The sequence below is a fragment of the Arvicanthis niloticus genome, chromosome 13 (genome assembly GCF_011762505.2).
Source record: "Arvicanthis niloticus isolate mArvNil1 chromosome 13, mArvNil1.pat.X, whole genome shotgun sequence".
NCBI classification, from domain to species: Eukaryota; Metazoa; Chordata; class Mammalia; order Rodentia; family Muridae; genus Arvicanthis; species Arvicanthis niloticus.
In genome coordinates this window covers 22966488-22994430 of record NC_047670.1, presented here as the reverse complement: position 1 = coordinate 22994430, position 27943 = coordinate 22966488, and the positions used below count along the sequence as shown (strand labels likewise).

The 27943-nt window shown below is 36.5% G+C and overlaps 1 protein-coding gene and 1 pseudogene across 1 annotated transcript in view; one reads left to right on the top strand and one right to left on the bottom strand.

The window, feature by feature from the left end:
• The window catches only part of Pkhd1l1 (PKHD1 like 1), a 145718-nt gene that overhangs the window by 95048 nt on the left and 22727 nt on the right, over nucleotides 1-27943 (bottom strand). Inside the window, exons 12-25 of the mRNA XM_076912207.1 lie at nucleotides 26029-26099; nucleotides 24465-24575; nucleotides 22747-22836; nucleotides 20283-20551; nucleotides 19720-19811; nucleotides 17961-18120; nucleotides 17436-17571; nucleotides 16652-16795; nucleotides 15903-16060; nucleotides 14549-14662; nucleotides 11969-12118; nucleotides 11257-11381; nucleotides 10036-10199; nucleotides 9692-9864 (exon numbers count right to left, since the gene is read on the bottom strand). Of these exons, the coding sequence (XP_076768322.1) occupies nucleotides 9692-9864; nucleotides 10036-10199; nucleotides 11257-11381; nucleotides 11969-12118; nucleotides 14549-14662; nucleotides 15903-16060; nucleotides 16652-16795; nucleotides 17436-17571; nucleotides 17961-18120; nucleotides 19720-19811; nucleotides 20283-20551; nucleotides 22747-22836; nucleotides 24465-24575; nucleotides 26029-26099 (1957 nt within the window). The remainder of the gene's footprint in view (nucleotides 1-9691; nucleotides 9865-10035; nucleotides 10200-11256; nucleotides 11382-11968; nucleotides 12119-14548; nucleotides 14663-15902; nucleotides 16061-16651; nucleotides 16796-17435; nucleotides 17572-17960; nucleotides 18121-19719; nucleotides 19812-20282; nucleotides 20552-22746; nucleotides 22837-24464; nucleotides 24576-26028; nucleotides 26100-27943) is intronic.
• Nucleotides 378-4401, top strand: LOC117718636 (nucleophosmin-like; annotated as a pseudogene).

Sequence of the window (27943 nt, the reverse complement as noted above, 5' to 3'; positions counted from 1 at the left end):
CTAAAGTAATCTCAATAATCAAAGTTACTTCTTAAAAACTCAATGATTTCATCAAGGTTCAGGAGAACAGGGTGAACAAGAACAACAAAAACTCAACCATATTTCTAAGTAAAATCAAGGAACACATGGAAACCATAATTTAAAGCACAAAACCATGTATGCATTCACTTACATGCAGATATTAGCTGTTAAGTAAATGATAATCAGCTACAATCCACCAACCCACAGAGGAGGACTGGGGTGGAGTGTGGGAGGAGGGGGGAGTGTGGGTATGAATCACCCTAGGAAGATTTTGCAAGTGGACTAGGAAAGATGAGAAGTGGAGCAGCAGGGATCAGCTGAGAGAGACAAGATGGAGAGATAGAGTGCAGAGGACGATGGCTAGAATTGGAGGGGCTGTATTTGGGGAACAATGTGGAGACCTAGTGCAGTAGAAAATTTCTGAAATCTATAAGCAAGACCCTTATGAAGACTCCTCATAATGGAGGATATGATATCAAGTCGGAAGTGGCCATCTTTTGTAGCCAGGCAAGACTTTCAGTGGTGGGCTGGAATTATTTTTGGTTGAGTTATTGGGGTTCCATGGAGATCCCCAAACAACCCCAGTTGATGCTAGGACAGAAAGCTTCTCTCTGAAAACTGACAGTGGAGCCCCATTGCCAAGGACAACATCCACAAAGCTCATTGAATGCAAGGAGGTTCAGTCGGCACCTACATAGAGCCTTTGCTAGTCTTGTTGATACTGGAAGGTACTTTTCAGGAAACATAGACATCAACCTGCTTTTCAGGAAACATGGACACCAACCCAGACAAAAAAAAATCTTCAAACCTACAATCTGTTTTGTCTGTAAGATGTGTTGGCTAATGGTGGGGTATAGCTTGTGGAAGCGACCACTGTTTGGTTTAACTTGAGGCCCATGTCATGAGGAGACCATAGTAGAACAAAACACTACTCATTAAAGAAAAAAAAAAAAGAAATCAATGAAATGATTCCTAATAATACTATGCTATACTCAAAGATTTGTATCTTGTCCAGTCATCATTAGGAAGGCTTCCTTTGGCAGAGATGAGAGTGAGTGCAAAAACCCACAGCAAGACATTATGGGGAGAGGAAGTCTAAATTGGAGTTCTTCGTCATGTCTCTTCCTTTAGAGCTCATGGAACCCGGTAGAAGACAGGGAGGAAAGATTAAAACACAGCAGAAGAACAAGGCCCACTGAATCAATTAAGTGGGGCTCATATGGACTTAGAGAATCTGAAGCAGCAAGCACTGTGCCTGCGTGGGTCTGCACCAGGTCCTCTGCATATATGTTGTGGCTGTTAACTTGGTGTTTTTTGGGGACACCTAACAGTGGAAGCAGTTGTGCCTGACTCCTGCAAGGTCTAGGGACACTTTTTCTCCTATTTAGTTCCCTTGTCCAGCATCAAATGAGGGCCTTTTCTTTGTCTTATCATAATCTGTTTTGTTGCACTTGGTTGTTTTCTCTTGAAGACCTCCTTCTTTCTGAAGAAAAAAAGGAAGGGGAGTGGATCTGGAGGAGAAGGAAGATGGCATCAGGGGAGCTGGGAGAAATGGAGAAAGGGGAAACTGTGGGTGTGATATGCTGTATGAGAGAAGAATCTATTTTCAATAAAAATACAAGATCATATATAATTGCTTCAAATTTTAAATAGCTATACAATAGTCTAACCAAACATGCTCTAGGGACTGGTGAGATGTCTCAGCTTGTCATGCAAGCATGGGAACCAGAGATTGTATCTCAATATCCACATAAAAATGATGAACAGATCCTCAAATGCCAGAGACTCTACAACTATAGAGAAAGAGACAGGAATATAGATGCAGCTTGCTGAACATAGCAAGCTAGGGTTCAGAGAGAGACCCTATCTCAAGAATATATGGTAGAAAGTGCTAGAGCACAACACCTTATATCCTCTTTTGACCTCCACTTATATGCAAATGCACACATCACAACATGCACCTATACCACACACATGCAGAGAGAGAGAGAGAGAGAGAGAGAGAGAGAGAGAGAGAGAGAGAGAGAGAGAGAGAGACAGAGACAGAGACAGAGACAGAGACAGAGAGACAGAGAGAGCAAAAACCCAGGTCTGGATCTGATCTAACAAATTACAATAGTATAATAAAAAGTCATCAAAGAATAGCTAAGATACTATTTTGTTAAAACATAAGATTAAAATAAATGAAGGTAAAAGGAATCTATATATTCAATTCAATTGTTGCAAAAAATCTAACCGAATTTATATGAAGACAGAACCTAAAATAAAGGGCACAAAAGAATAACACAAAAGAGTCCACTCTATTGAGTTTTCAGGCTTATGTTGCTACAGTAACCAAGAGAGTGTGGTATTAGTGGAAGAAAATATGTAAAAGTGAATGGAGAAGAACATATACCTGTAAATATAACCACAAAATGTGCTTAAGTAATACTTTCTCAAGTGCATAGGAATAATCCAATAGAGGAATGAAAGTATCTTCCATAACTATTGCCAGAGTAACTAGAGTCATAAGCAAATATGTACTACACTAAGATCAAATCTTACTAAAGATTGGTTCAGCATGGAGGGGGTCATACCATAAGTATGAAATATAAAGTCTGGAGCAAAATCTCAGTGAATATTGTCAGATTTGACTTCAGTCATCCAAGGGAAAAATTGTAAGTTAGAACCAAACAAAAGCAAGGACTCTCTGGGCAACTTTACAAAGAAGACAAAAAGGAAAGTTATGGTCTAGAAGAAAATGTTTATTGAGAAATATATAGAGTTGGAAAACTTAGAAAGATGAGCAATAAACAGTCCAATTAAAAACGTGCAAAAGCTCACCCCACCCATTTTTCATGTTCACTGAGTCCTCGGGGCATCCCAAGCTGCCCTGAGCAGTCTGCTATCCCTGCCAAACCTCCATTCTCCTGCCAACTCTCCAAATTCACCTTCATCAGACCTGCAAAGCCTGAACCAATATGTCTGCCCTGCTCGCTGAGTCCTCTGGACATCCGAAACTGCCCTGAGCACCCCCACCTGCTATCCTTCCTGCACCTCCATTCTACCCCCACCTCTCCATCCACATTCATCAGACCTGCAGATCTTGAACCATACTGACATGGAGATCTAGAACCATAAAATCTAAGGACACACATCAGAAGCCTGATTCACCAGGACCGTTAAGGTTAACTCCTCTCCCAATACCTACTAAAACAGGAACACTCGGGGAACAAAGCTCTCCAGATGACTAAAGGCCCTTGAAAGGTCACAATCAAGAAAGACTAGGGCAACATGACACCTTCAGAGCACAACTACAATCCTACCGTAAGCCCTGGATATCCTAACACAAGCAAAGTACAAGAAAATGACCTTTAATCCAATCTTATAAGATGATAGAGGCCTTTAAAGAGGAGATAAATAGCTTGGTGAGAGTCTGTTGTGCATCTGTTCTATGAAACAGTAGGCAGTTTTTTCTGTCTGGCTTCTCTTCTCCTACACCAAAGAGCACATTTTCACCTCATAGAAGACTCAACAGACATGGACATGAGCCCTCTTAGGCTTCAGAGCTAACTTTTCAGTTGAGAACTAAAGGAAAATAAAGATTATCACTTCAAAGTGGATAATGGTGAAAATGAGCATTAGTTATCATTAAGAACAGTCAGTTTAGGGGCAGGGGAAAAAGATGAATCACACATCGTAGAGGCAGAAGCATTGAACCACGCAGGCAGTCTAATAAAAGTAACACTGGCAACTTTGAAAATGTCTGTACAACCAACAGTTTTCTTTGGGGGCTTTGAAATTACACCACCTGTGGTCTTAAGGTTCTAGTGTGGCTCAGGCCTTGTGCACATTTTTGGACAGCACCTAGCAGCTGTAGAGAAAGATGCACAGTGTGAATATGAAGATGAGGAGGATGTAAACCTTTTAGGCATGTCTGGAAAGTGATCCGCTCTGGAGGTTGTAACAAGTTTCCACAGAAGATGATGAGGATGAGAATGAAGATGATGGTTTTGATGAAGAGAAAACTGAAGAAAAACTCACAGTGAAAAAATCTGTATGAGATACCCCAGCCAAAAGTGCACAAAAATCAAACCAAAATGGAAAAGACTTAAAACCATCAACACCAAGATTAAAGGGTCAAGAGTCTTCCAAAAAAATGAAACAACACCTAAAACACCAAAAAGGCCTAGTTCTATATTAGACAATAAGGTAAAAATACAAGCAAATATAGCAAAAGGTAGTTCTCTTCCCAAGGTGGAAGCCAAATTCATTAATTATATGAAGAATTGTTTCCAGATGACTGATCAGAAGGCTATTCAAGATCTCTGGCAGTGGAGAGTCTTTTTAAGAAAATGGTTTAAACAGTTTGAAATATTCCATCTCATGTCATTAATGTAATATTTGATATCTGGCTGTATTTTTAATAATAAAAAGTGAGAACTTTCCCTTCTGTGTTTAAGAAATGTTGTCCAGGAGCTGGGCGGTAGAGGCGCACGCCTTTAATCCCAGCACTTGGGAGGCAGAGGCAGGTGGATTTCTGAGTTCAAGGCCAGCCTGGTCTACAGAGTGAGTTCCAGGACAGCCAGGGCTACACAGAGAAACCCTGTCTTGAAAAAAACAAACAAACAAAAAAAAGAAATGTTGTCCAGGTTCATTGCCAAGAATGTGTTGTCTAAAATGCTTATTTAGTTTTTAATAGTCCTCATACTATTCCACAAAATAAAAACAAAAGGAACACTGTCAAATTCATTCTATGAATCCACAGTCACCCAGATACCTAAACCACACAAGGATTCATCAAAGAAATAAACCTTCAGAATTATTTCTCTTATTGACATTGATACAAAAATACTCAATAAAATACTCTCAAACTGAATCCAAGAACACATCAAAAACATCATCCATAATGATCAAGTAGGCTTCATCCCAGGGATGTAGGGATGTTTCAACCTATGAAAGTCCATCAGTGTAATGCATCATACAAACAAACTGAAAAAATCATATGATCATCTCATTAGATGCTGAAAAGGCCTTTAACAAAATTCAATACTCCTTCATGTCAAAAATGTTAGAGAGATCATGCATCCAAGGTACATACCTATATAAAATCAAAGCAATACACAGCAAGCCAACAGCCAACACCAAGCTAAATGAAGAAAAACTTAAAACAATTCCACTAAATCAGGGGTAAGGCAAGGCTGCCCACTCTTTCCCTATCTATTTAATATAGTACTTGAAGTTCTAACCAGAGCAATAAGACAACTAAAGGAAATAAAGAGGATACAGATTGGAAAGAAAGAAGTCAAAGTATCACTATTTGTGGATGATATGACAGTATACATAAATGACCCCAAAAATTCTACCAGAGAGCTCCTATAGCTGATAAACACCTTCAACAAAGTGGCTGGATACAAAATTAACCCAAAGAAAGCAGTAGCCCTCCTCTACACAACCGATAAATAGGCTGAGAAAGAAATTACAGAAAGAGTACCATTCACAATAGCCATGAATAATATAAAATATCTTGGAGTAACTCTAACCAAGCAAGGGAAAAATCTGTATGACAAGAACTTCAAGCCCCTGAAGAAAGAACTTGAAGAAGGTATCAGAAGATGGAATGATCTACCATGCTCATGAATAGGTAGGATTAATACAGTGAAAATGGCCATCTTACCAAAAGCAATCTACAGTTTCAATGCAATTCTCATCAAAATTCCAACACATTTTTCATAGACCTTGACAGAATAATTCTCAGCTTCATATAGAAAAACAAAAAACACAGAATATCCAAAATATTACTGAAAAACAAAAGATGTTTGAAAGGAATTGCCAGTCCTGATCTCAAGCTGTACTACAGAGCAGTGGTATTAAAAACTGCATAATATTAGTACAGATAACAGACACATTGATCAATGGAATCAAATCAAAGAGCCAGAAATAAACCCAGACACCTATGGACACTTGAATTTTGGCAAAGAAGCCAAAACAATACAATGGGAAAAAGAAAGCATCTTCAACAAATGGTGCTGGTTTAACTGGATGTCTACATGTAGAAGATGCATTCGTACTATCCGTATTATTACCCTGCACAAAACCCATGCTGAGTGGATCAAGAACTTCAACATAAAACCATATACACTAAATCTTACAGAAGAGAAAGTGGAAGATAGGCTTGAACTCATTGGTACAGAAAACAATTTCCTGAATAATGCAATGGCTCAGGGTCTAAGATCAACAGTTGATAAATGGGACTTCACAAAACGAAAAAGCTTCTGTAAGGCAAAGGACACTGTCAATAGGAGAAATTTTCAGCCTACAGACTGGGAAAGGATTTCCACCAACCCTACATCTGACAAATGGCTAGTATTCAAAATTTTTAAAGAACTCAAGAAGTTAGACACCAAGAACCTAAATAACTCAATAAAAAAAATTGAGGTGCAGAGCTAAACAGAATTCTTAAGAGAAGAATCTCAAATGGTCAAGAAGCACTGAAAGAAATGTTCAAAGTCTTCAGTCATCAGGGAAATGCAAATCAAAATGACTCAGATTTTATCTTACACCTATCAGAATGGCTAAGCTCACAAACTCAGGTGACACCAGATGCTGGCAAGGAGGTGGAGAAAGAGGAACACTTTTCCATTCATAGCAGTTTTTTGTATGTTGTCCAACATCACCAGCCACTAGAATATATAAATTAAATCCTAATAAGATAACATCATCTATTTTAAAGGACTAAATAAAAAAATGATGAAAACACCAAATGCTGGAAAATTAATGTGCAATCTGGATCTTTCATGTGTTGCTGGAAGGAATATATAATAGTCCAGCCATTTTGAAGAGAGTATACAGTGTCTTATAGAATGGTAGATTTATTTACCAAATTACCCCATAATTGTAGCTGTTATTCAGACAGCACCACAAAATGAAAAGAATTGTTCCTGTCTGAAAGAACTGCACAGACAAAAATGGAGAAGAGCCTGAGGAAAAGGAAGTCCAGCGACAGGCCCAAAGTGGGATCCAGCTCAAGAGGAGGCCTTAAGGTCTGACACTGTTACTGATGCTATGATGTGCTTACAGACAGGGACCTATCATGACTGTCCTCTGAAAGGCCTAACAAGCAGCTGAAAGAGTCAGATGAAGATTTATTACACCCAACCAATGGACAGAAGCTGCTGACCCCTGTGGTTGAATTAGGAAAAAGCTGGAAGAAGCTGAGGAGGAGGGTGATCCTACAGGAAGACCAGAAACCTCAACTAACTTGTACCCCCGGGATCTTTCAGACACTTAGCCACCAACCAGACAGCATACACCAGCTGATGAGGCCCCCAACACACATGCAGCAGAAGACTGCCAGGTCTGGGTTCAGTCAGAAAAGGTGCACCAAACCCTTGAGAGGCTGTCAGCCCTAGGGAATGGGGAGGTCTGGTGGAGTGGGGATGTTGTGGGGACATCCTCTTGGAGATGGGGTAGGAGGTGTGGGATGTGGAACTTTGGAGGGTAGACTGGGGGGCAGATAAAGTCTGGACTTTAAAAAAGATTAAAGACTAAAGTTTTTAAAAAGAAAGAAATTTTTTGTTCCTAGACTATGAATTAATTCCCCCATCACATTAAAAATAATTCTGAACAACAAACAAATGCCTTTCATTAAGTCAATAGTAACCTCATCGTGACATGTGCATGACTTTAAAGCCTACTCTCAAATCACCAGTAAATATGGATGAATCGAATACAAATTATACACTGAGAGAAAAGGAGTGTTAGGAGCCTGTATGGCATTTTATTATATAAGGTCTCAGTCTGTTTATACAGTATCTTGAAATTACAAAACTGTGGAGACAGATCGATGGCTGTCAGATATATGTGGCAGGAACCTTGTGGGGAAGGTGGCTGCGGATATGAAGCTATGTCTAAATATTTTTTTTTGACAACTAGATGTGATCTTACAATAATCTCAAAGTAAAAGTTTATTTAAACAATGTGTTGCTGCATTGTCTTTGTGAAGGTTTGAAGATGTTTGGCTCAGGAAGTGGCACTATTTGGAGGTGTGTCCTTGTTAGAGGAAGTGTGTCATTGTGGGCTTGGGCTTTAATACCCTCATCCTAGTTCCCTGGAAGCCAGTCTTCTCCTGTTTGCCTTCGGAACTAGATGTAGAGCTCTCAGCTCCTCCTATACCACGCCTACCTGGATGCCACCATACTCCCACCTTGATGATTATACTGGACTGAACCTCTGAACCTGTAAGCCAGCCCCAAGACAATCTTACATGTAAATATGTTTTTTAAAACACAAAACAAGGTCTATATTCTCTAATTGAAACCTTGAATAAATAACTAAGACCACATTGCAATTAGCAATTATTGGTGTAAATGAGGAATCTTGGCAAAGGCTTGTGTTTTAAGAACATGAAGTCCCAACTCAGCAAATTTTGTACTGCTCTTCAGTAAAGCATTTACAAGAAATATTAACACAATGAGAATCTTGAAGACCAAACCCTGGTCTAGAATGAGGTAAAGACAATATTTTGTAGAATATTTACTTCTTCCTTATCTTCAGTTACAAAGTTGTTTACTTGGTGACAGGTTCTTTGTAGTCTCTAATTACAAGTGTTAATTAAACTTTAATCTTGAGCTTTCCTATATTTGTTTTTAATTTGTTGTGGAAACAAACCAATGAAGTATGTATGTATGTGTGTATTTATTTATAGAAAATTACATTTTAAAATGTTCATTATATTTTTAGTTTTGAATTCTGGTTGAAGTTTAAATAACTCAAGCAGTATATAAACTTAACATTCCTTTGGATCCACAGAAAACCACATCTTCCTTCTTCATATAAATTTTGATGTAAGCAAATGAAAGGCTGTTCATAACATAAATAACTAAAACATTGGAACACTCAACTTTTCCTTCAATAATATATATTTAAGGCTCAGAAGTGAACACCAGTGGCTGCCCTTCCAAGGACACAGGTTTAACCCCAGTACCTAGAAGGCAGCTCACAGCCATCTGGCAATGCCAGTTATTCGACACCCTCTACTGGCAGCTGTAGTCACTGCACACAGGTGGTGTCAGACATACGTGCAGGCAAAACTGCCATACAAATAACTAAACTAACCTAAAATATACTTTAAAATGAATTTTAAATGGAGAGCCAATGAATATTTATGTATATAAGGAAAATTCTGTTTAAATCTGACAGTCTTCCTTTTATCAAATTTAATTTATTTCTCTCTCTCTCTCTCTCTCTCTCTCTCTTGCCTGTGTGCGTGTGCGTGTGCGTGTGCGTGTGCGTGTGCGTGTGCCATTTGTCATGATGTATTTTGGAGGTAATAAAGTACCTTGCATGAATTGATTGTCTCTTTCAGTTATGTAGGTTTCAGGGATTAAACTCAGGCCATCAAGACTGGCAGCAGCAGCCCCCACCCCTTACATACTGAGTCATATCATAGGCCTCCGATCTTGATGTTTATGGACATTTCTCTCTGTTTTTTCTCCATAGACACATTATTGAGCATTTTTCAAAACGTTTTTCATCTACAACCTCATTAAGTTTCTAAATTATGAGCATTGCTTCAGCATAATAAATAATATTCAATTGTATACCTGAAATGTTTTAGTTAAGAAGATATACTACAGCAAATCTGATGGTCATGAAGTTAGAAGTAGTACCCATAAGGTTCTAAGCTTACCTGTGCAAAGCTCACAGCCATCATAGGTATATTGTGACTGCAGTTATATGAAGTTATGGTAACTGAATACTGAATTGTCATAGCTGATCCATTGAATTTTGTCTGATTAACCTGAAAATGCTTTAAAAATATTCCTTTGTTTGCTAAGGCTGGAGGTCTCCTCTTTGGCATTTCTGAAAAAAGTGGGAAATAAGATTACAGTGTTAAGGTTTTGCTCTGTTATTGTCAGAATTTCTTTACGTATGAGTCAAACTTGATAAATGAATAAATGATGCTAAGACATAGAAATGAAATTTTCACTTTTAACATTAGAATTTAAGTCTACATAAAATGACTCAACATACCATCCATGACTGAGACTGTAGACATCTGTCCAACGTACACTACATCTACATAAAAGGAATGGAATTCTGATGATTTTTGTAAGCTAATCCTTTGTAGAGAAAAATTAGTCCCAGAATATTTGGTTTGTAAGAAATCTAGAAGATCTATGCAAGTGTAGGTCCACCTGAAATACATTGAATAATTTGGTGTTCATATTTGTTAGATAGATAGATAGATAGATAGATAGATAGATAGATAGATAGATAGATAGACACACATGTACATATATAGTCTAAATGGTGTTACAATTTCAAGAACAGTGGTCTAGAGAGATGACTCTATTTTGAAAATGTATGTTTCACAAACAAAAGGATCTGAGTTCAGGTCCCCAATATACTTATAAAACACTGGTGCCATAGTCTTCACTGACAGTACTGGAGAGCAGAAACAGGACGTGCTCTGGAGTTTATTCCCTTTAAAGTCTAGCACACCTGGCTTACTTTAAGACTCCATCTCAAAAATAACATGGACAGTGACGAAAGAAAGTGCCCAATGTTAGCCCCTGTTGTTTACATACATACACATACACACTTCTACGTGCACCCAGAGGTACATGTACATACATATATGAACAAATACTACATCCCAAATTTTATAAAACAAATGATTTCACTTTCAGTGAAAAATTACTGTTGTATACTTATACAGATTTTTTGTAGCCTTGGTATTATCTATAGTGATATAAAATAATTTTCTATCATGATATGTAGGAAGTTAAAAACCACAGTTGATATAGAACACATTAATGCAAACAAGTTAGGATAAAATTAGTTATTATGTTAAATATGTGGAAAATAGAATAAAAATTCTGGTTCTAATTGTAGTAAGAATGTTTTGAGTTTTTCATTTTAATATCTAATATTGCCTATAGGTGTATCATATGTATCCTTTATTAAGTGAGACATATTCCATCTATTACTAATCTCTGGGACATTTATCATGAGGAGATTTTGGATTTTGTCCAGCCTTTTCTGCATCTATAGTAAATGTCTTGTGATTTCTCTTCTTTAGTCTATTCATGCAGTGAATTGTTTACTGATTTGCATATGTTGAGTTGTTCCTGTACCTCTGAAATGATATCAAGTTGATATCATTTCAAAATGATATCAAAAGAAATAAGACCATCTTTACAGATTATAATAGTATAGTATAACTTGTTTTGAACCCATAATGTATCTTACTTATTTCCAGAAGCAAAGTTATATTCAAATTGCATATCAGCACTTCTAATGATCTTGCCACTGTCTTGATACTTGAACTTCAAACCAATGAAGTTGGCCAGAGATCCTTTGTATGCTAAACACAACTACATAAAAAATGTGAAAGAAGACAATAACAATATTTTATAATTACTTTGTATTATAACAATTCAAATCAATACAATGCAAATCAGTATATATTTATTGAATGTTTTTATAGAGAATAGATAAGAACATTAAAAACAAAACAAACCAGTAGATTTTGACTGATTAGCTGTGAGAGAATTGGGAACTTTTTCTTATGGAAGACAAGACTTCACAGTGTTTTTGTGTATTTGAATTATATTTCCTTTTTAAAACAGAAGATATTTTATACCCTATGAGAGTCAGTAATCTATAAATTTCTATTGAAATTTATAAATAAAATGTCTTATAAAATTATAAGATAAAGCATAAAACATGATGATAGATTTCCTTCTTGCTATTTCTCTCACCCTCCCTCCTCCTCTTTCTTCTTTATTCTTCTGAGAATCACCAGGAGAAAGATCACAGAAGCCAGAATATGAATCATTACTCCTGTCCAACGTGATATGATTCAAAACGGCAAGCACTTTTCTTAGCCTTAAATTTTCATGAAATCGTATTAGCTATGCATTTCCCAGATTCAATTAGCATATAGTTTTCACAAGCTCACCTGATTATAAGGAAATAATAAAATGTCTCCATATGGTAATTTGTTTGGCTTAACATCTGTTGAGTCCAAAAGAACAGCTGGGTTTTTCAGGGAGTAACGGCCACAATATGCATCCGTCTCGGCTGTCTTCTGCCCTCTATTAATATGTTCCTATAGAAACAATAATATTTCAAATAAAAACATGACTTGCAATAGTCTTTCTTTTCTTACAACACCTGCAACTAAGTTACTTGAGGTTTTACCCTAATCCCGTTCTTTCATCAGTACTGTAATTTAAAAAAAAAAAAATCTCTCCTATGAAATTCTTCATATATTCATTCCGATCCCTAACTGTACAACCCATTGTACAGTTATTGTATATTGCCTCTGTATGTCTGCTTTCCAAGCCCTCTCATCTTTCTTATACTATAAGATATTTAAAGATATTTATTCATTTTCCATTTTTGTTTAGTAATTACTTTGCAACAGTATTTTGTTAGTTCTGTTTTTATCGTATTATTTATAATTCAAGTGATGGAGAGCACTATTCTTACATGAAGGGGGTAATGCTAGGGACAAAATAGCTAAGGATTCTGTTACTCTTGATGAGAGACATCCAACTCATGTAAAAGCAATCCCACTGGAAGAGGTAAATGAGTTGCCTTTCAAGATACACAGGAATTGTTCAAATCGGAGAAATGATCAACAGACTTCAGAGGATAACCATCTGTGTGATGCATCAAAGACAAAGGAGCCTGGTGTTGGAAAATGAAAACACTTGAAGTTAAGCAAAGCACAGAATGAATGCTGGGCTGGTGATGGGAAATGCTGTAGTGAGAAATGGAACATAATCTAATCCTTACAATCATTAAGACTACATTTATATACATTTATATGTATATAAATGCTTTCACATACATATATATAAATATATATATATGTACACACACACATATACACACATTAAGTTGAGAAGGCTGCCATTATGCTGTAAAAATTCTATTATATCACTATTAAGTCTTAATGTAAAGTATCATGAAGTTTATGTAAATGACACATAGTTATTTCTAGATTATTGATTTCATTTAATTACCTAGACACTATATTTTATCTCTGTGTATGTGTGTAGGGGTAAAATATATTTAGACCTAATGCTTTATCTTTGTGTTTGTGTCTGTGCATGAATGATTTGTGCATGTATGTTTATGTGTGAGGTGTACATGTGTCATGGCACATTATTAGAGGTCAGTCCACATCTTCCATCTTCTCTGAGACAGGATCTCTTCTTTGCTGTTGTATATACAGGGTAGCTGGTGTGAGTTGCTGGGGAGTCTCATGTCTCTACCTCCAATCTTGCTATACAAGCATCATTTACATGGGTTCTTGGAATACAAACTCAAGTTCTTCCATGTTTACAAGTGTTTCATTCACTGGCCTCTCTCCCCAAATCTGTGTTTGATATTCCTGGAGTATTATTTAGAAAAACATGTACATCTAGCTTCCTCCATTATTCAAATGAAAAGATAGAATGCTATTTTTAAAAACACATTTTCCTTTATATACTAAACAAAATGTTTATGTCTCATCAAGAAACAAATAAGAATTAGACAGACACTGTAATAATTGACTGATTTGAAAAGCATAAGAAAAGGAATTTACTGTAACCTAATCTATAACTTATTCCAATATAAATTGTCTAAAGCCAGTGAAGAAGAGAACATATTCTCCAGTCATGTAAAGAAAACATATAAACATAATCCAAAGTTCTTATCTTTATCCATTGTGTCCACCATCTACAATGGAAACACTGCTTTCCTCTTAGCTTTAGGGAACATGCTAAATGGAGACTTGCCAGCAAATCTATCACAAAATACTTTTGCAGTTTGACTCAGAATAGTACTAACAACTAATGCTAATTCAAGACAAAAAGGTCACAAAGTCTCAAACACTCATGGGAAATTCTATTTGTTGTGGATAGCCCTGATGCTGTGTTGTATTTTGATGCTAATTTAGCTTCTGCCAGAGGAGCTGCCTGGAGTGAATCACATACTCAGGACTTCATGTGACTCTTCTAATGAATAAAGAAACCAATCACTGGGTGAGTAGGCGGAACCTCCAGGATGGAGGGAGGAAGAGAAGAGGCAGAGAAAGAGATACTGGCTTTTGGATGGGGACACTGGGAGGACAAGATGTAACTACTAGTGACTCCCGTTTTAGATGGTGAATCTGTCAGGGTTCATCACCAGAGGATTTAGTTTTAATATGGCTTACAAGATTAGGATTCTAGTTGCACCCAGCGATTGAGTTACCATTGATTCTGAACTAAATTTGTGTGGTGTTTTCCTTCAGGCAGCAGCTTGAATGGTTTCCAGAGAGAAAGAAAATGGGTTTACCAGAAGTACACCCCAAAAGGCAATAGGAATTTTGAAGCATTGGGCGGGTGAGGTAGCAACTGGCCAGTGAGAACTTACTTCGCTAGGTGGAGAGATTTTGGAGCTCTGAGAGAACATGCTAGTTATGCCTGCGTAGTGTGAATTCCATTTTTAACATTTCCTACAACATTTATTCACTCTCTTTCAAGGTTCACTAAACGCAACATACCAGTTCAAAATCAATTTCGTAGTCTCGGAAGTATTTCACTAGAAATCCTTCTTCCAGATGTGCTATTTCTGGTGGACACTTGGCGCTCACCATCTCTTCCACAGCTGCCTGAAACTAAATAAGGGGTATGTGCTTTAGTAGCTCCTTTCTAATGAATTTAGGGTATTAGTAACTCTACTATTTATTTGGCTAGCGAGTTCCCTATCAGAATATTTTCATGAGCTAATTCCCATGTGAGCCACAATTAGTATACCTTTCTCCAACTATAATTTTGTAAGAATTTTCAACTTAATATGTGATTGTTGGATCTTATCAGGAGTTTCTTTTAGGGTAATTATGTCCAATTGGCTATTGTTATCTTACTTTCATGTCATGCAGGTATTTTATTAACTAGTGTTTTAAGGAGATCAATAAAAAAGAAATAAGAATTATCTAATTAATCATATTCTAGATAAATGATTTCCCTAATAAATTCAAAATTAACTAAGAAAAAACTATATCCTCAAATGTTTTTCAGAGAACATATCAAATCCTGTATGCCTAAACTTCCAATTATCTTAAATACAAAATATTTTGGATTCAATGGGAATTATTGCGCACTCATGAGTCTTATAACCTTCATGTCTATTTGTCTAGCAAAGCACAGAAAATGATTGTTGCTTAGGAATTAAAGGCCTAAAGCAATGCATAATATTACTTCCCAAGAAAATACTAACTGAAACTCACTGTACAGATAGTTTACAAGACTGGGTAACACACAAGCATCCTTTCCTTAAACACATCCCCAGCGTAGCATCAGTCATTTTTTGACACAGGTCAAAAAATTTCTTTTCTCTTCTCTCAGTCATTGGCATATTTCCTCCCTTCTTTGCTACAGTGAATTGCCTAATGCCATAGCAGAATGTATCACATCTCCTTGAGGTATTATTTACATAAAATAGATATTTAGATGGGCTTGTTTTCAGTAAAATAACAAAGTATTTAAGTTTCACAGTAAAGTCTTTGTTACCCTTCATTTCTAAAGGTCTCTCCTACTTACAGGTAATAAAATTTTGGATTTGGGGTGAAAGAGAATATTGGTGTGAATATGGGCATAAATTCTCCCCACAAAAGCGTAAAATGGTGGAGATAGATTTGAGATGCCTTGTCCAGAAAACATGGGTGATCACACTAGACTGTCTCTGCTCCCATATTAGATAGAATCACTTATGATATACATTTCATATTAACCAAATGTTAAGTGATTTTTACTGATATCTTGAAGCAATGTCCTTTCACATCTGTGTAAAAATGGCCAGTGGGAACTGTGAAAGGATCCAGAAGAAATACGTGATAGAATGTTCGTGGAGCATACTTCAGCTTCAGATGACTCTGGGGTAAGAGGCTTAGAAGCAATCCCATTCCAGTTTAATGTGAACGTCTCCAGATTGGGTTTTCCTTTGGTTTGTTCTGTGATGTTCAGTGTGACATTACTCCCCTCAAATACTTCATAACCAAGCAGATCAAAGTCTCCTGTATGAGGTACCAAATAGAACTTTAAAATGATAATTAACACAACACATATACATCTAAAAGAGACTTTCAACTGTAACCAAATTGACTGTTTTTGGAGTTGCACCAACACAAAAGAAAGAGGAATTGGAAAAGATAAAGAATATTTCAGTAGAGCAGACTTATTCACAGAAGAAGCAGCCAACTATCATTTGATTAACTTAAATGCTACTTATGGGTCAAGGGGAAACATTAGAAAAGCAGGTTACAATTAAATCAGGCAGTAAAGGGGAAAAACACCCGGATATTCAAAACATTAATTTAGTCTTTTTAGATGTAAGTATTTATGGAAGAAATCTCTTCAGTGCAAAAAACTGCTAGTTTGTTGGCTATCAATATAGTATAAAGCTAATTCCTAATAACAGCTTACATTCAAGAGATTGTGCATAAAGTGCTATGTTGCAACCAAGTAAGGCCTTGAATTCCACTGCCCTTCTCTATTGAGTACAGTATTGTAAATACACCCTGCTACATTTTACCATGTATTTGTTAAGGTATCCTGAAGCTTCAAAGATTCTTTATGATCTATAATAGAAATGAAACACTGCTTACCTCTAGTTGATACAAAGGTTATTGTGTAGGTATAGCTCTGGAGATCCCTTGTGCTGGTCACTTGAACTGAATCTGGTTTTATAGACCAAAGGTCATTTAAAGCTGATTGCAACACGAAGTCAGAAGCATCAGCAGGCAGCCAGACTTTGGAAGAATTTTAAAAGGAAAGCAGGAAAATTGAAGTCTTTCTAGACTATTGCAGCCCAAAATAATTCTTGTATCTAAATTTATTCTTGGTCACATTAAAGTGAACAAGCAGAAGACTGATCCAGGATAGTAATACTGACTGTTGAATTGCTTAATATTATCTTTGATAAAAGACATAAAAATAACTATTGTATGTACTAATTGATAATTCTGACTTGAGGCAACAAAAACAATTGTCTAGGATTATTAATTGTTAATGATTTATTAATATAGAAATATGTTATTGACTGATAAATTAGTATTTTGTAGATGTATTACTAAGAAAAATGTATTTATTCTGTATTATGACAAATTTGATTCCTAGTTTTTGAACTTATACATGGGAATCATATGTATATAAATATGCATATGCTTTTAGGCATAAATGTATTATTATTATAAATAAATTCAGTGGGATATACCAAGAAATTATTTGCTATGTTTTAATCTCAGTAGAACCCTTTCTACATAATGTTTCTTCTCTTTTGCCTAGCATACTACTGAAGCTATAGTTTCTAAATTATCGTTATGCTAGAGTGAGTAGTTTATACATATGTTTATACATAAGGGCAAATATTCCTCTTGTTAGTATAGTTACCAGTCTTTTCCATGTTGTAGACGAGTCTGTATTGGGAAAGTGAACATGAGTTAGCTCCCACACATGGGCTGGTTACTGTGACCTGCTGGACTTCATTAGTCGCATCAGCTGTCTCCCAGTTTTCCAATGTTATAATCTATTTCCAAATAAAGAAAACAAATTAATATACAGACATAAATAAACTTCAAATAATTGTAACTTGGCGATTCAGTGCCTCTTGATGGATACATTGTATTGTAAATGATATTTAACAACATGTTTAATTGACTCTTGTGAAATAAAAGCCTTATGGTTCTAATATAGATACATAAAGAGGAAACTCAATTACTACAAAATTACATTCCTAACATGTGTACTGTAATAACCAAATGGAGCCTGTCCTCATACATTTACTCTTTAAAGGGTATCAGATATTTACTATTTTAAGGGAACCCAGAGCCTTACAAATGTTAGGCAAATACTCTAGTGACAGCCCTCCATATTGGACACTGATTTCAGTAAAGCGAATCTATTATCACAGCAAACCTGTACTTCAGGGATAACCGATGACTGAGACTTGATAACTTGTTCTTCATTCAGTGCATCTCCTGTCTGCTGTTCAGTAAACACATTTTTATACTGGTACAGTCCGATATCAACAAAAGCACTCAATGTATACTCTTGCAGCAAGATTTCAATGTAGTATCTAGGAAATAGAGTAAGAAGATAAATATTGTCCTCAAAACAGGTCATAAAATGTTTTTTCCAAAAAAAAAAAAAAAAAAAAAAAAAAGAGCCAAGAATGGAAATAAAAGTTATTAAATTGTAAATAAATTAATAGGGACAGTACTAGCCTCTATCCTTAAGGAGATGAAGCAAAAACAATGGTAGACCATGACAATAACTCCCTAGAATACACCACTGAGGACAGGAATAGTTTAAATGAAGATGCTTAGAGCGTCAGAGAGAACAGCAACTAGCCTACATTTATTACATGACCTCCAGATCAGTGGATGTATGATCTGAGGTAGAAAGGTCTCTATATGGCTTGCATGTTAAATGTTCTCCAAATGGTCAAATGAGAAAGGCATGGTGGAGAGCCTATGGCACTCTTAGGTAATGACGCCTTTAGCAGAGAGAGCTAAGTAGAAGAAAGTCTTTGAGGACATATGCTAGAGAAAGATAAACTGAGGCTCTCTTCCTCTATCTCCATCTCTATCTTTTCTTTTTCTTCCTGGATACAGGGAGGTGAATAGACTTCCTCCACTCATTACACACTTTCTGCCATGAGGTACTGGGCCAGCAACAAGACCTAGGCACCATGAATTAAAACATCTGAAACTGTAGTGGATTTGACCTAATGTTGTTTGTATTGTGTCAATTTGGGTTAAAAAATGTTTGTGCAAGAATCTGCACATCTGTACGTAAGACACTAGGAAACCCTGCTCCCAGTTGGTTGTAATTGGTAAGTAATGTTGTCTACAGCCACTGGCTGGACTGGACAGACAGAGGCTAGACTTCCAGGATTCTCAGGATAGGGACAGAGTGGAAGGAAGACGAAAGAGGTCTGCCATGTCAGTAAAAAGTGAGGAAAGATATCATGCCTGAGAAGGTACAGGACAGAGAACGTAGTCACCATGTAGCAGTTGGAGAATAGAGGCCCCAAGAAAGCTGCCTGACTGGGGCCAGGAAAACAAAGATGAAATACAGATTTTAGTAAGTAATAACTTGAGAACAACACAGGGAGGTAGATTGGCATTGTGGAGGTTAGAAAGTCATCCAGACATTGAGCTATTTAAGACTTAAAAAAATACAAAGGCTTTGTGTGTGTGTGTGTGTGTGTGTGTGTGTGTGTGTGTGTGTGTGTGTGTGTCTTTTATTTAGGAACTCAGAACATTGGGGCACATAGGGAAAAACTCACCACAGCCAGGATCAATTTGAGAGTATAATTGGGTACTGATACAGTGACCATCCAATGTGTGAAAAAAAAATAATAATCTTTCTTCTAATTTAAACCTACCTCCTTAGTTTAAGTCAGTATTTTTTAAAATATACAACTGAATTTATCAAAAAATGTGGAAAATAAGCAATTATAAATACCTTTGTAGTACAGGCTACAGAACCTAGAGATGCTTGCAAACTTGTTACAGTGAACAATGCGCCCAGCTTTTGAGAGTGACTAATTCTGTAAATTAAGTCAGTAGGCCATTGTGTATACCAATAAAAGCAAATTAAATGCTTTAAAGTATAAGATTGCATTTTAAATGACACACAGTAACTTAAATGCAAGGAAAACCAGCCTTACTCTTTTCCTTTCTGAAGATGAATCTCATCTGATCTTTGTGTTGAATTTGAAAAATAAGTGTTGGCACTTCCCGAGTAATAAGCAATCTTCACCTTATTCCAGAAAGAGAGAAGGAAAATTTAGACTAAAACATTTCAACAATTATCATTTATCATGACTTCAGTTTCAGAAATTTTATCGGTAGGAAAATATGAAAATCTATATTTTTTCTTCTAAGATCTGTTATTCATAGCAACAAGAACTTTTAAAAAATTATGAGAAGAAGAATGGGGGCAGGGATGAGGTGTAGTGAAAGAGAACAGAAATTGGCCTTTGGCAGGTAGAGGGCATCTCTAAAAGGCACAGGAGACCTGGGACTGTGGAGGCCCACTAGAGTCTATAGAAATGATTCTAGGTGAGACACCTAGCAAGTGGGGGATATGAAATCTGAAGTGGCTACCTCCTGTAGTCAGGCAAGATTCCCAGTAAATGTATAGGGACAGCATCCTACCCACAAAACCTTTTGACCCAAAAATGTGTCTTGCCTACAAGATGTGCCAATAGCATTTTGCATGTTTCCCTACCTTATCCTCTGTGTGTCCAGTTTGGCTGAAATAAATAGCATAGCGATCATCACCTCTGATATAAAACCTATAAACATCAGAATCTGGAGGCACCAAAAATCCACTGATGCGTGCAACAAATGTGTCTTGTTCTAGGGGCCAAGCATAGGAAGCAGAATCTGTCCAGCTGGCACCCATGTACCCTGGGGTATGCTCATTGTATTCGAGTATATCTTCAAGATGTGCTGGCCGGCTATTATTCCAAACTTCAACCTTTAGGCCTCTTCCACCTAAGTATAGTACAAAAGATGACATTATTCATCAAGATCATGATACACTGTCTCTATGGGCTATTTGGTGGTAGTTGCTGAGACTTTATATCAGTTCTCATTTTTACAACAGGTACATAAACAATGCCATAAACCCTACATGTGCCTGATCCTAGAAACAGATAGATACTGTTTAGATAGATACTGTTAGAGAATTCTACTCTTTGCTTATTATTGCTAAATTTCTAGAGTTGACAAGCCACCCATATTAAACATGAAAATGTAGTATGGATACCATGCATTGGATATTTTAAATATTGTATACTTAATTTCTTTAGATAAGACGACAAGATACAGTTATATTATGCTACTCAACTGTTTGACTTATGTAGTAAAGATCAAAGATTCAGCCTGGCAGTGGTGGTGCACGCCTTTAATCCTAGCACTTGGGAGGCAGAGGCAGGCGGATTTCTGAGTTCGAGGCCAGCCTGGTCTACAGAGTGAGTTCCAGGACAGCCAGGGCTACACAGAGAAACCCTGTCTCGAAAAAAAACAAAAAAAAAAAAAAAAAAAAAAAAAAAAAAAAACAAAATCAAAGATTCATAACTAAAACCATTTGGTTACAAATTACTTGGCCTCATGATTTTCTCTAACAAAAGTTATTCTATAACTGGCTGGCAAAGTCAGTAGTAAAAGTACTGATATTACATTTTAATATTTCTCTTGGTATTTGTTTTTATTTTTTCTTTTGCTTTTTAAAACATTGATTCTAAGACAAGATGTCATTTGTTTCTCAGATAGAATCGAAGAGGGAATATTCTGGATTAGGTGTATCTATAGTTGTAGATTAACATGCCACGTGCTTCTTGGATAAATTCAAGAAGGAATATTCCTGATTCATTGTAACTACACGTGTTTGACAAACTCTTTTTTCAATCAGAAAGGAATAGTCAAAATCTTTTTTCTTCTTTTTTCCTAAAAAATGTAATGCCACCAAGCCCTTCCTTCAGTAGTCTTCAGTTTGGTTGCATCTGGGAAATAGTGACTAATCATCTCCATTTGCTGGGGGAAAACCTTGAGCAGGTGAAAGTCAGCCGTTCATGGTGTCAGTGTTCACTGATATACAACTTTCCCTGAATCATCAACCACTAATGAGAAAGTTATTTTGTAAATTAAGAACTTATCCCCAGTATTCAAGTGAAAGAAATCTAGGTTACAAATAATGTATTATACTATAAACACCAATGACATGATAAAGGACAGATTTCCCTGTGTTCAAAAGATATGCAGTTGCTGCCGCTCAGCCATTTAAGGTTGCAAAACACGGGATGGCCATGCATGGAAATTTCACACGGATATAACAAGAAAGACCAAAAAGAACTTTGAATTGCATTCCTTTTTCTCTAGTATTATTCCTAGATCATTATTTCTAAACCAGTAAGATTTAAACTCCCACATTTACAGTTTTAAGCATGCAAAAAAGTATTTTAAATTTTTTATAAAAAGCATATTTTATTTTTGAGATTATACTTCAGTTAGAGCATCTCTCCCCTTTTCTTCCTTGAAGTCCTTCTACATACTCTCCACCATTCTTCTCCAAATTCATGCCTCCTTTTCATTAATTGAGATTACATGCATGTATATACGCATATATTCCCAAACATAACCTGCTCAATCTGCATAAAGTTAACTTAAATATACGTTTCCAGGGCTGGCTGTTTGCTTTTGGATAACTCTTTGGTGTGCTCTTCCCTGGTTGAAGACAATCTATCTCAGTCTTAGCATTCCTTAATTGCCTGTAGCTTTTTGTGCAGGGTTGAGGCTTTGTGGGCTATTAAATTTTTCAAAATGACTATGCCTGTATCCAGTAAGCACAGTTGAATTTAAAGAAATGTACCGTTTTCATTTTTTTTTTCAATAAAGTCATACAAATTTACAAAGAGATGATAGAAGTTGAGATTGGTTTTCCTCCACTGGCATAGCTTTGATGCAGCTACTTTAATACAAACATTTATTGAGGCTACAGAGATGGCCCAGTTGATAAAGTGGCTGCTATAAAATATCTATGAACCTAGAAAATTTAAGCTGGAAAGCTTTGAGTAAATTTATTAAAATTTACTCAAAGTTTAGCTAATAATTTTTTAAGTAAGAATAAATATAATTAAAATTTTTTCCTGCAGACACAGAAATTGCCAATCTTAGTTCTGGCAACTTACCTGGATATGTGGCTTTGAGGATATGTGGTTTGGGAGGAGTCTTGCAGTATATAGTATTTTCTGTGACATTCAAAATATCACAGGCTTGACCTATATAGAAGCAAAATATAGATTTTTAACAAACAGGCTTTCAAATGCAAAGCACACCAGCCTATCTTAAAATGCTTTTTAAAGTTTTTATTAGATTTATTAATTTTAATTTATGTTTGTTTTGCCTGCGTGTATGTTAGCCCATCACATGCTTGCTTGATGCTTGAAAAGGCAGCATCAGATTCCCTGGAACTGGAGTTAGGAGTGGCTATGAGCTACCATTTAGGTACTGGAAATTGAGACTGGGTTCACTGTGAGAGCATCAAGTGTTCTTAACACCCGAACCATCTCTCTAGCACTAGAAATGCGTTTTTAATGAAAATCATCTATAATCAAATGGCAAAGCTGGGGCTCTTATGTCTTTCATACACTCGCCAGCAGGCTTGTAATTCACTAGCTTTTACACTTCCACAAAAAGAAAATTCCTTCTTGGCATATCACAAATCTGAGGTAGAAAATTTTACTGTTTCTGACAAAAATATGGGGGTAGGGGGAAGGGGTAAAACTACACGTAAGTATAAAACATGTCATTTCTGAGGCATAAAAAAAGGCTTCAATTTTGTTTTTCTACTGAGAATTAAACACAAAACAGGTTCAGATTGTTTGAAGGTAGAGGATTCCCAATGTTTTTAGGTGGAAACTCGGTACCTTCATTCAAGTTCTTCAGCAATTTATAAATGGTGATTTAATAGGTAGACCTAGAGCAAAACAGACAAGGGTCCTAGGAGGAACATTATCACTTCTGTGTAAATACACTTGCACTATACTTAGTAGAAGTGTCTATATTTTAGACCCCAACATATGCTTCCCATAAGGTCAGCCCATGCTGAGTATTTTTAAAATAGTAATCACAGTCTATAAAAAGTTTGAACCAAAAGAATATGGAGGCATATCTTTGTCAAGTTTCATTTGGTGGCCTGAAACATTTCAACTTCAGATACACGGATGGGAACGTTAAAAAGTAGCAAATGGCTGGAAAATAGGACTAGAGCAGGGAATGGACGTGCCCAGTGCATGGGCAGATATCTGTCCCCTGCCTATCAAGTAATGTGATGTCATTGAAACTCAGTGGGAGGAGCCTCACCACTACATTGATCTAAGGCCCCTTAATAGCTGTGTAGTTCCTTTTCCCAGGAGAAATCTAGACAAATGACAGCGGTGTGTCAGCAGAGGATCAAGCTCCATTTGCCTTTATAAACAGGTAGTGCATTAATGATGTTCCCAAGGCCAAGTGCACCAGTAATCATTGCTAATGCTTTCCAAAAAGTGTCAGAGAATCTCTAAATGACAACTAAAATCTCCCCATTACTAGCAAAGTCATTGAAAGGTAAGTGCAGCTCAAAAGGTATGTTTAAAAGCATGTCCTGAAGGGGCATCCTTAGCTGTGGTGAAGAAATGGATCATAGCAATCAGGATGCTCTCTGATGCCACACTTGGAGCTCAAATATTAATCGAATAGGAGGATTACAACAAGAATATTGCATTCCAGAACAAAATACTTAGTGAAAATAGCCAGCTTCAAGTAGACGGCAGCCATGGTGAAGAGGCAACTGTCCATACAAATTGCCAAAGAACAGGCAGGATTTGATCTTATAAAGTAGTACAAGAAAAGTATAAAAATTAAATACCTCCAACCAGCACTTTCACTGGGAGATCAGTCTGATCGAAGAACTGCCCATGTATTGTCAATATGGTGCCACCTTCGGTGCTGCCCTTTGACGGTGAGACCATCACAACCTCTGAGGAAAAAGCACATTTTGTAAAATGTAAATATTACACATTAATCCAATTTGCTTTGTTTTACAAAGATTTCTGTGTATCCTAGTCAAAAAGCCTAACATAAGAAAGCTTTAGAGAGCCTCAAATGGATTGCAAATGAATTAATTCAAGCTTTTTGCTAACGCGGTCCAACAAAGAGGCTCTGACAGAATCCTCAGGGTTGGAGAGTGACTGGTACTAATAGAGATACCAGCACTCAGAAGGCTGAGAAAAAATAGAGACAACCCTAGTTGAGCACAAACAGTTTCAGTTACCGCTCCCGCTCCCGCCCCTGCCCTACACCCCCCCCCAAAGGATGCAGAATTAAAGTTAAGAAACCTTTCTTCCCACAGGATCTTGAAGAACACATATGTGTAGAGCAACATGTTGGTTTGCTGGGATGTTATTATGTAACCCAGGTAGGCCTGGCACTTAGTATGTAGCCATGGCTGACCTTGAGCTCACTGCAAAGCTCCAGCCTCACCTTCTGAGCTCCAGGATCACAAGCAGGAGATATGTTAGTCATTGGACTTACATCTGATATTTTCCCAAAAGATAAATATATTTAACCATGCATATATATGTGTGTGTGTGTGTGTGTGTGTGTGTATTATATGTATATAGAGATATAATGTGTATGCATATACACATTACAGAAAGGTTTAGCTATATTATTAGAACATAAAACAACCCAGTCCAAGAGAGATAGTAAATCAATTACTAATTGCTCCCATAAATATTTTTCTTCTTGTATTTACATGTAATCTGTAATATTTAACACAATCAAATCAGTTGGATTTATTATTTTCTAAAGTTACCTCAATCTCAAGATAATGTACTATTATTTCACAGTTCTATACATTATCATTACATGTGAGTTTGCAGTGAATAAGTTTGAAGGACAAGTCGATTGATTTGATCACTCACACTCTTTCCCCATATTTTTAATGGAAATCTTAGCCTGTTCTTTTGTTACTGCTGACCTCGGAAGAAGGGCAGTTCTGCCAGCAGACTTGATATTTGCTCTGACACTCTCTTGGGAGTAGTTTAACCTGAGGTTCCTTCAAAATAATTAAATCAAATTAAAGTTTGCTAGGGGATTTTTGTTGGACCACACTGAGAGCACGAGCCTCAGGATATTGATATGTGGTTGAAATTGAGAGATTTGCATCCCTCAACCAACAACTAAAGTTGAGGCCAGTGTGTTTCAGTGCTCTCTCTGCTAGTGAGATGAGCTTATGTTTCAACGTTACACTAAGAATGCCTTTGAGGGGCTCGAGTTCTTTGTCAGGCTTTCAATTGCAGGTCTTCCTTGTGGGTATTGTTCATTTCCTAGCAGTGCATATTTATACCTTATTGTCATTACTACATTTGGTTAGATGAATGTAGTGTACAACATCTCTTTCACACAAAAGTGAGGGAAATGTTACATACCTGGATATGTTTGAAACATTGAAATTTTATTGAGAGATGAAACAAAAGATGTCATTTTCTCTGGGAAACTCCTGTTGAAACAATAAAAAGGAAAAGTTCTTTGTTTTTAAAAAAAATGACCTATCCTGAGGGGTTTTTTTATTATTCAATTTGGTTACTCCAGAGATAGAAATTATGACATAGCCTGCAAGGTAGCAGGGCAGAACCACTGGAGTAAGAAAATAGAATGAATGCTCCATGCCCTCATGTATTATACATGTATATGGGTTTCTGAGAACTTTCTAAACTGCACACTCCAGATATCTCCTTTTTATTCCTAAAGGTAACTTTTGGAATCCTCTCTTTTTTGCAAAAGTATGAGGACAGAACACAGCAGGAAGACTCCGAAGTATATAGGTTCCCCTAGCCACCCCACACTGTCCCTTTGTCTAGCATCCCCCAGGATGAATGAACACTGAGTTAAAAGTTCTCAGTATGTTGTGTCATCTGTTATTCACATAAGCTGTGAGAGGAAGATGAAGATGAATTAAATTAGTCAAAGATACAAAGTCACTAAGCGGCAGATTCAGAGCCATAGCACATGTTACTGGAATCCAGAGCCCACCTCCCAACTAGGGACTACACAATATTCCTAGTTTATGTGATAAAAATGGATGAGAGCAAGGTTCCATTCACTAGGTTTAAATCATCTTTCACAAACACAGATATATATATATATATATATATATATATATATATATTCATATATGTGCATGCACACATACAAACACACACACACATATTTGTTACACATTATAATTCCACAATATAGAACATTAAAAAGCAAAGAAAGAATCCTGAAAAATTAATACAGTTGTCATAATCATTTCAACAAAGTCATGAATATAAATGGTTAAGAAATTCAGATAATAACTGAAGAGTCCAACACAATGATCTCTGTATACTGAAATAGTCTCTAGGATAATGCAAGCCTTGTGGCCGAGGCCAACGGTGAACTCTGCTATAAATCTAATCCAGGCTTTACAATGTGCACTTTCAACACTAAAGTATCCAGGAAAATACTGTATGTTAAATTAGTTATTTACGCAGACCATCTTAATTTGTATATTGTCATATCATAAGCTTTCCAGTTGATTCCCATGATCTGAAACCGTGTCAGCATCAATAACACTGCGTCTGACCAGATGTCGCAACTCAAAAATTAATGCTGCTCCTGAAGTGAGGAGGAAAATTGCCTCTTGAAATAAAATTTGAATGTAATTTATTGTAGATAACACTGAGATGATTTCTCCTAATTTATTGATAATGAGTAGGCATTTCTCAATTAAGACAGCCTCATCTAAACCTTATCAGTTTGGAACAGCTGTTGTTTGAACTTGAGGAGACAGAGCCTCAAAGGTTGGGCATTCTAAGAGATACATAATGGGTGCCAATATGGTTTTTTAATTGTTTCATTTGATATGCGGGGTTACTACAGAAACTTGTAACATGAAATTTTAACTTATAAAATGATTTAAAACGTTTTAGTAATACTATGAGATTTTTCAACCTAGAATTTTCATATGGCAAATGTGATATTTTAGTAATTACATTAACTTCTTGAGACTATTATATATAGAAACATACTTTTTAAAATTATAAGGCATTAATGCAAAAAAGTCAGCCACAGACTATCTTTCTCCTGTTATTTTGAGTCAGGATCTTGTTTTATGGCTCTGATTGTCTGGCATTCAGTATGAAGCCCAGGGTGTCCTTGAACTTATGGTAAATCTCTTATCTCAGATCTGAGATTGGAGCTTTGTACCGCCATAACCAGCTAGTCACTAAATTTATTTTATTTTATTTATTTTATTTTTATTTCTTTAAAATATATCCAGAGGTGGATACTCGCAGCTACCCATTGATCTGATCAAGG